At 35.2% G+C, this 13,190-nt stretch overlaps 1 protein-coding gene across 4 annotated transcripts in view; it reads right to left on the reverse strand.

Annotated features, from left to right (window-relative positions):
• Nucleotides 1–13,190, reverse strand: part of MAP3K7 (mitogen-activated protein kinase kinase kinase 7) — a 68,941-nt gene that overhangs the window by 14,656 nt on the left and 41,095 nt on the right. For all 4 annotated transcript variants that reach the window (XR_011422585.1, XR_287900.4, XM_001503780.6 and 1 more), the window contains one exon: nucleotides 7,735–7,799. Coding sequence is in view for 2 of the 4 variants with exons in the window: in XM_001503780.6 (XP_001503830.1) it covers nucleotides 7,735–7,799 (65 nt within the window). In the remaining 2 variants the exon portion in view is untranslated. The remainder of the gene's footprint in view (nucleotides 1–7,734; nucleotides 7,800–13,190) is intronic.

Raw genomic sequence — 13,190 nt, forward strand, 5'->3', positions numbered from 1 at the left:
TCACCCTCTTATCTTACCTAGCCAGACCATCTCTTCTCTGACAATTTAAGCTCTCATTTCCCTTCCTACTTTTAATGTTGACCCCATATTCATTCAAGGATAATACGGTGTAGTGCAAAGAGAAAGTACAAAACTGAACTACATAAAGCTGCCATTTTTATAGGTCAAAAACAGTCAAATATCAGCAAATTCATGTGACTTAGTCAAAAACTTCGGAGACCTGAGTTTCAATCTCAGCTCTGCCATTTACAGCTGTGTGAACTTGAACAAGTAACTCAGCCTTTCTGAGCCTTAGGCTCCTCATTTACCAAGTATGGATGAGAAGAAGTAATAGTTAAGAAGTCAGGCCCTGGAGACAACACAATCCAGAGTTTGAGTCTCTGGTTTGCCATTTATTAGCAGTGCGGCTTCAGGTAAGTTATTTAATTTCTAAAACTCAATAATAAAACAATGACATTATTACCTACCTCATCAGGTTGTAAAAAATCAAACGAAATAATGTATCTGAAGTGTCTTGACACAATAAAAATGCTCACTAAATGGTAGATAATTAGGTTGTTGTAAATATAAGAATATATGAGACTTGTAACACCTAACAATACACTTTCTAGATCAAAATCACAGTTCTTTCATAAAATATATTCAGTGACTAAACTCTATTACAAAGACATTTTCTCCTTTGAATTTTGGCTGTATTTATAGTCCATTCCTACATAAACTTCAACTTGAGCTGGAAATGCTTTATATTACCCTCAAAGTTTGTGATTCCTCAAAATCATTATAATCTCTTAAAGGCAGAGACCATGTGTACTTTTATATTATATTCCCCAGGATTTAGGAAACTGCTGAATATACAATAACCACATAATAAATACTCATTGAGTAAAATGCCAACATAAGCTGCTGGCACTCAGATGTAAGATTGGTGCTTAGGCTTATTTACCTTTTGTATATAAGAAGAACAAGAATATACACCAAAGAGAACCATGCTGAAATATATAACTCTTACTTTTAGGATGCTGCTACCCTTGGTTAACAAGTACAGATATTATGACATTATTCTCGAGTCCTTTTAACCTTCTTTGACTGAGCGCAAGTCTTGATGATTTAAGAAAAGTACAGTGAGGGGCTGGCCCTGTAGCACAGTGGTTAAAGTTCCACATGCTCTGCTTCAGCAGCCCGGGTTCATGGGTTCAGATCCCAGGTGTGGACCTACACCAGCACTCAGCCATGCTGAGGTGGTGACCCACACGGAAAACAGAGGAAGACTGGCACAGATGTTAGCTCAGGGCTAAGCTTCCTAAAGCAAAAAAAGAGGAAGATTTGCAACAGATGTTAGCTCAGGGTAAATCTTCCTTACCAAAAAACCCCACAAAAAACAAAAGAAAAGAAAAGAATAGTGATTTGACAATAGTTATAATTTCTATTTTTCTTCAAAGTGCTAGCAGGGGAGGGTTTCAGAGTCAACCTAATTTTATGCTAATATTCTTACTTTAACATTTTAAGAGAAGAAATAAATTTAAGAGCTTGTGACATGAGACTCAATATAAGTTACGAGAAATTAAGATACAGTATGAGCTAAGAATTAGGTTTACATAATATAAGAATGGAATGGATTTTTGTCTATTAAAAAAAGGCCACTGAACATTTGTTACATTAAAACAAATAATCCTATTTGGACTTAATATGAATTATAGTATTCATTAAGTTTAAATATTTCTAAAAGAATTCTTTGCTACTTATTTCTTTTCACCTTCTACTTTCCAAAAAACTATTAGACAGCAGCTCATGTGCACACTACTCATTGGTTCTACTTGAGACTTCCTCTAGCTATGAAACTAAGAAATAAGGATAACATTTTTAGGTCAAGTTTCAAAACTGGTCTTTCTTTAAAGCTACAAGAAAAGTTATAATGAGTTAAATTTAAATCCATAAATTAACTAAGTCTTTATATTTCAAGGAATTGGTATTTCAATGAATAATATAATATTCTAACATGTTTGTAGGAAAAAAACTGAAGAAATATTTAAAAACAAGCCATAACTATTTTTTGAGTACTTTAAAAATACAAGACACTAATAAGAGCAACAGGTAATACCTGACAATAAAAAAAAAAATCAAACTAGTTTGTGGGTTAAATTTATGTTACTGCTTACAACCCATTACAAAAAAAGTCTTTTACAGAAGCTATTAGAAAAATTCACTGTAAAATTCTGATGGCCATAAATGCTCTCAAACTATTAAAACTCATTTAGGTTGCTCCTTCCTTCAAGATATTTACAACTACTTTATTCTATTCTCATATAAAGTGCAAAGTTTAAGGATATAGAGAAACTTGACTTACCACAAGGATTGAATACGAAGGTGGTTACGAGAGTACAGAAATGCCACAGCAATTTAAGGCAGCAAAAGAATACTAAGCCAAATTTAAACCACAGGGGCAAGTTATCATGAGCAGCCATGAAGCCGAACTGGACTTTGACCAGGACTTTATCTCTATATTTGTAAAAAGGAATTGGGAGTTATTTTCAGGCAAAAATAAAGCTCTGCTTTTTATGTCTCACCTGAAAGACTGGGAAAATATTTTCATAAGTCAAGAATTCATGGCCAATGCTGCTATTTAGACTGACATTTAAAAGCTATTTAAAATCCCCAGAAATCTCCTTAGTTGCTAAAATTATACAAGCACAAAACAGAGATTAAATGTTGATTTACATGATATTCTTGCTTAAGGTAACAGCTGAATAATATAAATATTAAAAAGAAATGGGAATCAGTTGGTAATGTGGATTTATAAGGGTACTTCCTCCATTATGATAGTCACAGATAATTCCATTGACTCTATACATGACAGGGCATACTGAAAACACTGTTTCTAATCTGAAGGCATAGGCTCAACCTAATTCTAGCTTCATTATAGTTCATTACAAGAAAATTTAAGAATTTCATTATTATATGTTCTTTAAATTCTCCAACAGAAAGGTATACTATGAACCAGGAATTATTTAAAACTGATTTAGAGCTTTAACAGAAAATTATTTACACTAAAGGAGGTGCAGACTGAGGATGAACAAAAGAAGTAATATAATAAACGATATCACTTAAATAAATAATAGCAATGCAGGATAATACATCTCTTGATATGTGATAAAAGGCCTTTAAGGCAAATACTTTTCATGATCCCTGACAGAAGCTTACTTTATGACACACAAAGAACAGAATGCCAATGGATTTTACTTCCTTCCAAGTGCTACTTGGAAAGTATTTCCAGAGAGTAACACACTATAGTGAGAGCAGGAAAGTGGTAAAAGCTCTGGGAGGCACTCTATGAGGAGACAGGCACACATCATGTATTAAGCATCTACTGTGTGTCTGGTACTTTCACGTGTTATAAGAACCCCAAGGGGTGGGTGTCATGGTCCCCATTGGGAGATAAGGTTGCTGAAGCTCAGGGAAATTAAGGAACTTGCCCCAAGTAACATATCTGCCTAGTAAAAGTAGATTCTAAAGCCCATATAGAAATACAGTAGTATGTCTAATTGTCGAAATAATCATAATTGTATCATCCTGCATTTGTGACTTTCACTGACTGCAGTCCCCTCCAAGAGAAATCTTAAAAATAGATCAATATTGGATACCATTCCAGAAGGGGTATGCAGGCATATGTGAGAATGTATCATTTTAGTGAAACATAGAAAGGCTCAACCAGATGTATAAAAAATAAATTTGTACAGTCATGGGTAGAAATTTATTACCAAGATGGGTTAGCCTTGCTCAACAATATGATATAGCTAAAACTCATCATCACTGAAAACTATATTTAAATAATTAATGATGATGCAAACAGAAGGCAAAATACTTGACACTGAAGAGATCTAGGCTTACTTTAACATGCCTTACATTCAGTTTTATAGGCAAGATGGAATGATAGAATGTAGAGTCTGTGTGCTCTGGAATCAGATCCGGATTCAAAACTTGGTTGCAGCAATTACTGGCAATGTATTGGAAGTAAAAGACCTAGGTGAGTTTCTTTAACCCTTAGTTTATCCATTTGCAAAATGAGGAAAATAAAAAGTATCAAATTTATAAGGTTAAGACTTAAATAATATATATTAAAGGGCTGACTGGCACAAAGTTGGTGCACAATAAATAAATTGTAGCTGTTATTACTGTAGTTCTCTAATTGATGTGGGCATAAGTCTGATCTGCCCAAAGAAGCTCCTTGGGGACTGCGCCTTCTCGGTACTGTCAACGCCCCCCAACCAAAGAACACTAAGAACGCATCTGTAGTGGGATGAGTTGGGTTTAATATTCATTGCAGTGAAGCAGAACGAACACTCGCCATGGGGCACTTTGCGGTGTCTCAGTAAGAGGGTTTTAGAAAGAGCTTATTATAGGATTTGGGCTTTTGTTGAGTGATTTTAGAGGGGCTCCAAGAAACGATGGGTTCATTCTAGATTGGCTACTGTCACAAAGTAGGGGCAATTCTACAGGGAGGGCAGAACAGAGCAAGGATAAAGCTGCACTTGGTAAAGAAGGAGCAGTCACTCACGTCAGCTGGGAGAGGGCAATATTTGGTATCTTGTGGGTGGCACAGTGACATTTTTGTCTGTGCTTAGACAATATTATAAAATGGTCTTGTTTTGTTTCACTTTATCATGGTCTCAGCACAACCTTGTCTACTGGCATTCTGAGAAACTGCTTACGTCTTGCTTCTAACCCACTGAGGTCTCAGTGTCAGACCAGTTCCTGGACATGAGACGCTCCTTTTTTCTTTCTCAGTATCTTTTCGAAGTATCTAGGAAGCAAGATCCATTACGTGTGCTTAAGAAGCTTCCTGAATTAATAAAAACCTGAGTTAATCAATTTAAAAGTGAGTTGTATGTTGTGAGGATGCAATCTTTTACACAACTACTTTTAATTAAGAAGCTTGCTTCGTTCACGATTCCTCTCAATAGAAATGGCAGTATAAAAACAAACAATTTAATTGTAGTTTACAGATGGAAAGTCTAAGTGATTTCATTAAGATCAGCCTTGAATCAAGAGGCAAAGTACAAACTCTGGTCAGTTCCCTTTCCTCTATGAGATGCAATGTTAAACTGTATTAGTAAGTTCTCTCTTTTCCTCTGATGATTGTACTGGGTGGGCAAATTCTTTTCTTCATGCTCTTTATCAATTTCTGTGGCCAAAACAAACAAACAAAAAACCTCCATGCATCTGTGTAATCATTGCTTTTGTTGTTAGCACTGTTGAGTTGATTCTGACTCCTAGTGACCCTGTGTACAGCAGAGCGGAACCCTGCCCACTCTTTTTCCACCATCCTCTCACCTTCCGGTGATGTATCAGACAATGCTCTGCTGCTATTCACAGGGTTTTCACAGCCAATTTTTCGGAAGTGGGTGGCCAGGTCCTTCTTCCTAGTCTGTCTTAGTCTGGAAGCTCCACTGAAACCTGTCCACCATGGGTGACCCTGCTGGTATTTAAAATACTGGTGGCAGAGCTTTCAGCATCACGGCAATATGCAGCCGCCACAGTATGACAATTGACAGGTGGGTAGTGAGGTCCCAGACCTGGAAATGAACCTGGGCCATGCTTGTGAGAGTGCCAGATCTTAACCACTAGACCACCAGGGCTGGCTACTTATTGCTTAGTCCAGACTAAGGTACAAGACCTGTACCTTCAATTTTGAAAATCCATATTGTGCACACTTTTCTCCTTAAAATAATGAATGTTATTTCAAGAGCAATTAAAAAGATTCTATCATAACATTTTCGGGGGAAAATGCTTTCATAGTACATTAGAATTACTGTTAGCCATTCTCATCCTGAACTGGATATCAGGCATTTTAAGCTTGTAATACTTAAGTAATTTTGAAAAAGTTGATCAATTTTAAGCACTGGCTATACAATGGCCATATATCATCTGTTTTAGAACAGGTGTTATTACCATATCAAACTACCCTTCACTCCAAATCTTTTGGAGCAGTCCATGACAACTCATGCAAATGACGGTCCCACAACCATAGTCTGCCTCAGTTCCAGTGTTTTACTACCTGCAGGTGTTGTAAATAAAAGGGTAACATTCATAATCTCAATACAGAACTTGTGAAGAAATAAGTAAGGCCTGGTGTGGTGAGGTCAGTCCTGAATGACAGCAATGCCTTTATTATGGAGTACAGAGAAAAGCACTCGCACTAGCGGATGCCCCTGAATTATCTTAGAGCAAGCTTCTCATTCCTAGTCAAAGGGGGAACACTTGGCTAGAGTTTCTCATAACTGGAATATCAATGGCAATAGTAAACAGGGTTAAAAAGGCTGAGCTCATCAAGCCTCTAAGGAATCAAAGCAAATACCAGATGTCAAACTGTTACTAAATGCCCTGATTAACGCTTCAAGTATTTGAAGGCGAGAAAGCAGGGAACTTCACTCAAAAGTTCTGGGGTCTCACAAAAGCAGATATACTGAAAAAGCTGTTATTAAATAAATGAAATCAAGATTTAACATCACTTAATACCATAAAACACATAATACATTAATGTGTATATATGTATAAATATTTTATGTATGTGTTTGTATACACGTGTGTGTTTAGGCATTGTGAGAAGTAAAAATATTTCCTAATATAAACAAAGATTAAGGATATTTATCATTTAAACATCTCAAGTGGTTTTTGTTAGTTAAGCTGATGGCTATAAAGGGCTTTCAAATTTTTATTAACGACTACAAAGAATCTCTGGAATTTAAAGTATGATATAAAAATGAAATAATATTAAAACACCTATCTAGGATGAAAAGTACTAATACATTTTACCATAAATTAAATCACACTGTTTATAATACATAATCCTATAATTTTACATGAATATAGACCATAATGTGATACTTTTATTACTTCAGATGCATGCTGTGCTCATAAAATTTATTTCAGCACAACTGAAAACAAATCAATAACAAACCCCTCATAATTAGTTCTCATTTTAAGCATATGATATAAATTATATATGTCGTTTATTAACCTGAATAACAGAAAAGAAATAATGACTCAGCTGCTACTTTCATATACTTGGTTGGTTAAAGCTCTGTACTAGTCAGAAATGGCTTAAATTCTAGCACCGTCTGGATCATCTACAAAGAAGCAGTGATAGAGATCAGGGGAGTTCAGAAGAGCATCCAGAAATATAAGATGAAGAATGAAAACTTTACCAACTGGGAGAAAAGTCTTTCTAGAGTTTATCCATCTGCTTGGTAAATATTGTCTTAAGAATATTTCACAAAAATATAAATCCAGTGAAATGAAAAATTACCAGATTAGTCCTCCAGCTATGTCAGTACCTATGTGATCCCAAAGAAGTGACATCGTATTGGGGAAATATTTATTCCCCTCATTAGTTAAAAGGAGACAATACTAATGATTCACTTTAGAGACAATGATAATGACAAATTGTTAAATTACAAAACTGAATACTTCCTTATTAAAGCATATATAAAAACCAAATAACAGATAGAGAGCACTATTGAATTAATCAATCTTCATAAATTATCCTTCAAGTTAAATTAATAATAGCATCTATAATTTTTTTTCTAAGTATTTAAGTTCAATTGGCAACGAACTCTATTACAATATTAGGTCAACTCATAAAACTAATTTTGCAGAGTATATATATATTATACTTAATTCTTGATTTCTGCCCATTATTATTCTTCAAAGACAGAGAATTGGAATGTTAAGTCTTACCTGACCAGGTTCTGTTCCAGTAACAGTCAAGTCTTGGATGGATCTACGTCTTGGCTGTCCGTTGCCTTTGAAAAAATAAAAAAAGTAAAATATTGAAATTTATTCAAGCAGACAATAAGGGTGTTAACTGCTACAGTAGGCAGTTGGAATTTGTTGCTCCTTGGATCTACAGGAAATGTTTGTAGGAAAAAGAATAAGTGACTTTATTATAAACAAAACAAAACAAAACAACCCAAGAAAACCCCCAGAAAGATAAGGAAAGGAAGAGAAACACCTGCAGTGTTTTAACTCAAAAGCTGCTGGCCTACAACAAAGTATGTCCTAACACAATAGCCACCCCTACCACACGAATAGCTGCTGGACTCTCTTCCACCATCTTCTGCCATGTATTTAAATAGATGAATGCTTGGGGGCTGGGGCTGATGACGGCATCTATTTCAAGGGCCTTACGTTACAGTTTCTACAGCAAGACAGCTAGCAGGTTGTAAGACATGACTGAGTTTAACCAACAGCAATATCTTGTTCTGTTCAAGGCCTAAAAGAATGTGTAGGCTTAAATTCATTATACCAAGTCACACTTACTTAATCCCATTAGTCTTCGTCAGAATCTAGTAATTTATTATTTGTGAACAACTTCTCTTTAATTTCCTACCAGAGATGAATGACTCTTATTCCATTCCCAAATATATAGCTTGTAGAAATGGGCTACTGTGTTAATGCTGCTTTAGGAACTTCTATGCTAATAATAATTTAAAAATCAGTTTATGAAAGAATTCTACAAATGTAAGCCTTCAGCAAAATAGAATGAATTAAGCAATAGCCTCACTCAGATTTTTATTTGGGAATATGGCTGTTTACACATTATCTTCTAAGATGAGAGATCAGCTGTCGAAAAGAAAACATCAAAATATTATGGGTAACGGCTGACACAATACTCAAAATTCTTTTGACTCTTAAAGTTATATTATGTAGTTTCTCAACTAGTGGGCAGCACTCAAAACATGCACTCTAATAGCTGTGGCCTGAGTGGCAGAAAGAATTCATTCTTAAAAGTTTATATTTCCATGATCCCTAGTAACTTATTTTAACCAGTCAGCAAAATAATTTAGCATCTTAATCCATGTGATCCCATTATTATTTGGCAAATAAACTAAAAGGACCTTACAACAGAATAATAATGTTTTACTAATACGTGTAGTGAATATAAAAACTCAAATTTACAGCCACCCTTGAAAGTGTAAGACATCATCACTCTTTTTCATTTTAAGCTATGCTTTAAAATTCTTTGCATAATCTTAACTCAAATTTACTTCAAATTTCATTCTGTTCCAAGTTCCAACTTTTGATTACAAATTAATATAACAACAAACTGCACATTTATTGAATCAGGCACACTAAGATACTTTTGTGAAAACTTTTAACCATCCCTGTTTCCCAAGGATAAAAAGGATCGCTACCACTGTGACTAATCAGCAATTTTAGGCACATTTCATTCAACACAATCATTCTAAAATTAGCTTAGATGAGACAGGCTTGTAAAAGTGTCTGGAATTCTCTTTTCAGATTAGCAACATTTGTGAATCTGGGGAACCACCCAGCACATGTGTCTAAAAATCATTACATCATCATTGCAATAACAACAAAAACAAACTCATATCTAGGTGGGGGTAGGAGGAAAGGGAAGTAAAAACTTTTAAGGAAGTAGAGTAAGGAAGAGCTGAAAGTTAATAAATGCCAAAAAATGAGAAATCTTCAAGCTACAGCATGAGTCAAAGCAAGCAATATTAGGCAATGCATTTTAATTAGCACAACCATGGCAGAAACCATCTGGCACATCGTTCACACAAAGCAAAAAAGGACTGCAATCAACAAATACTTGTTGCTCCAACATTAAGTTTTAAGTCACAATTTAGAAATATGAATGTAAAAAAATCAAACTCCTATTATTGCAAATGAAAATTATTGGATGTTTTCTCAGTAAACTTTGATTGATTCTGACTTTTTTTGCAACTAAATACTATTGAGAAACTCGCTTATTTTACATTTTTTTCATGGTTCTTTGATACGTGCACATCTATGTTACACATGGTAGTATAAATAAAAAAAAGTAGAAACAAGGTGCAATATGATGTCAACAGATGCCTAATCAAGGAATCTAAAACCTGCAAATGATGTCCTGAGTATTCTTATGCATCGAATTTTGGAACTTTTATGACTCATGATAGAGAACAAATATTTTTTAGAATAACTTTTTACTAAGTAAGATCAACAAAAGAAATACACTACGTCTCTAGCCCATCCTACCCATCACACCCCTCAAAAAAGAAAGGGTGATTAGAATAGCAGTTATAGATCAATTCAGTTACTTTTACAATAATGTCACAAAAACAAACTCTCTCTTCAAAAAGCTGGTCCTTCAAGTACAACTCATTTCCTGAGCTGGTATGTGAACACAGAGTCCCTCCAGAGACTGCTGGCTTAGGTCCCAGTCACTTCTATGGTTTTTCTTATTGGTTTAAGTAAGCTCATAGTTTTCCTTACCTTAACTACGTTTATTTTCTATTTTCCAAACTTCCTGAAGACTCTCTTCACGTAAAAATCAACACTACATTTTCCTGTAGTCATCTCTTAACCAAAATGTTGGAAATTTTGAGATTCATAAGTTTTGAATATTAAAAATTATGGGATACTGCTCTCTTATGTGTAAAATACACAAGATTTAAAAAATTTGTACAGCACTATACACTGCAGTACTATATTATTATTTCATGGTAAAGTGAATGTGTAATTTAAAAATATACATTCTTGTTTAGGCTGCCATAAATTTCATATTTCTTCACTAATTTCAACAAATTCTGCATTATTCCTCAGAAAGGCCCTTCGGGGTATTTTTTTTCTCCTCCCAAAGGAAAGTAATTACTATTGATGAGTTTTGCTTTCTAATAAACCAGCTTTATTAGGTTAGAGTTCAATTTTTTTTTAAAGATTTTATTTTTTTCCTTTTTCTTCCCAAAGCCCCCTAGTACATAGTTGTATATTCTTCGTTGTGGGTCCTTCTAGTTGTGGCATGTGGGACGCTGCCTCAGCGTGGTTTGATGAGCAGTGCCATGTCCGCACCCAGGTTTCAAACCGACGAATCACTGGGTGGCCTGCAGCGGAGCGTGCAAACTTAACCACGGGGCCGGCCCCAATTTTTTCTTTTTTTTTAAAGATTGGCACCTGAGCTAACAACTGTTGCCAATCTTCTTTTTTTTCCCCCTGCTTTTTTCTCCCCAAATCCCCCCAGTACATAGTTGCATATTCTAGTTGTGGGTCCTTCTAGTTGTGGCATGCGGGACGCCACCTCAAGATGGCCTAATGAGTGGTGACATGTCTGCGCCCAGGGTCCAAAATATTCACTGACAGGTCAGACAAACTTCCCTATTTGGCCACAATACAGATTTTATTGAAGGTGAGGTGGCTACACATGGCAGAAGCAGGTACAGTATATCTCAGTATAGTTCTCCTTGGGCCTCAGCATCCCTAATCAAAGGTTTACAATGCTAATGACCCTATCTGTGCAAGGCAGGAACTTGCCAGATCTAGCAAAGCTCAATTCTTTCTATCTCGTCTATTCCTATTGGCACTGCACTATTCAGGGAGGGAAAATTGCAGTAATAATCTACATACTTACAGTTAAAGGAATGTTTATAAACATTAGTATGTACTGGTTCCTGAACCAAATATAGTATTAGAATGGTTATATTCTTTTCCTGATAAAGCAAAATACTGCCCAGGTGTCTCTGAACAGATCTCAGCCCCAGTGTCCAGCATTCTATAAAACCCTATAGAATGCCCCTTCCACCCCTCATCTGTTCGCCAGTTAACTAAGATATGTGAAACTTCTGAAGGAGAACAACACCACATAAGTATTAGAAACCTGCCATTTACCTTTCCGTTAAATATGTTTGGGCCTTTATATTCTTTAAACAAGCAATACACAATTAAAGCTAAATGTCCCTGACCAGAATTAAAAGTGAATATTCCTTAAATTTTTCTCAGTTAAGAGATCAAAATGCAGCTGAAATCATAAAGACACCTCAAGTTTCTTTTCAGCTTTAAGAATGATATTACAAACAATAAATATCAATTAAATTCAGGCTCTTCAGAGACCTGGGCAAAAATATTTTATATATTTCAATAAGACTGACTCAAAAATATTTGCATATTCAATCTTTTTTTATCATATCCTTAAAAACAGTTCGCAAGACAAAATTCTCTTTGATTAAAGCATTCTATCACTCTAAAATGTTATGTCATATTATTTTAGCCTTAGAAATAACAAAAGGTATACTAAAGCACCGCTGTTCGAGGTTCTCAAACAGAAGCACATGAAGGCAGTGCTTATCTATAGCACAGATGAAAGAATTTTCAAGCGCTTAAAATGAAATCAAGCCTTATAATGCAGTCTTAAATAAGGAAAAAATTCAGAACTACTGACTACACTGTTATAATATTAATAAAAACTGTTTAAATATAAATTTCTACAAAACTTGCCAATTTAGTTAATTTTTTAAAAGACATTTTAATATACTATAGTTACAACAGTCATACACTATCAGTATTTGGAAAATTTACTTTTGCAAATCACATATTGGAAATTTATTTCATTTTGTAACAGCAATCAATCTTGTATAAACTATGTACAGGAATTTTATATTAGAGAGGAAGTCCAGAAGCCTAATGTTACAATTAAATCTTTTACAGGTGGTATGCATATATGTATTTAACAGTACTTTTTTCTGGTGGATTTCAAAATGCATTATAATCACAGTTGATTTCCTTAAGTGCTATACCTATGCACACAAGGACTCCAGGGCAGGACTGCTCATCTTCCTTGATTACTGATGCTAGAGGCAAGAACAAAATCTGCTTTCTTAACTACTCGGTCTCTTACTCTATGCTTTAAACTGGAAAAAGTTGTTGCTCCTGTTTTGTAACTTTTTGACATTTTACTTGTTCATCTTTGACATCTGGATTTTTAAAAGAAACGCAGAATTTAGGTATTCTTTTAATATCCGATCAAATGCTATTATGAGAATGTGTTAATACAGTTTCACAATTCATAAGCCCTATTTCATTTGAGTACTTAAGTTGAAGAAGGGGGGAAAATAGATCCTTGGAAGCTTGGAAAGTAACAAAAACAAAATGTGGGAAAGTCAAGAAAATTCAAGTAAAATAACCAAATAAAAATCCATATTCTTGGGGCAAGTCTGGTGGCTCAGTGGTTAAGCGCCCATGTTCTGCTTTGTTGGCCCAGGGTTTTCCAGTTCGGATCCTGGGTGTAGACGTGGCACTGCTTGGCAAGCCATGCTGTGGCAGGTGTCCCACATATAAAGTAGAGGAAGATGGGCACAGATGTTAGCTCAGGGCCAGTCTTCCTCAGCAAAAAGAGGAGGATTGGCAGCACATGTTAG

This window comes from Equus caballus, chromosome 10 (genome assembly GCF_041296265.1).
Source record: "Equus caballus isolate H_3958 breed thoroughbred chromosome 10, TB-T2T, whole genome shotgun sequence".
NCBI lineage: Eukaryota > Metazoa > Chordata > Mammalia > Perissodactyla > Equidae > Equus > Equus caballus.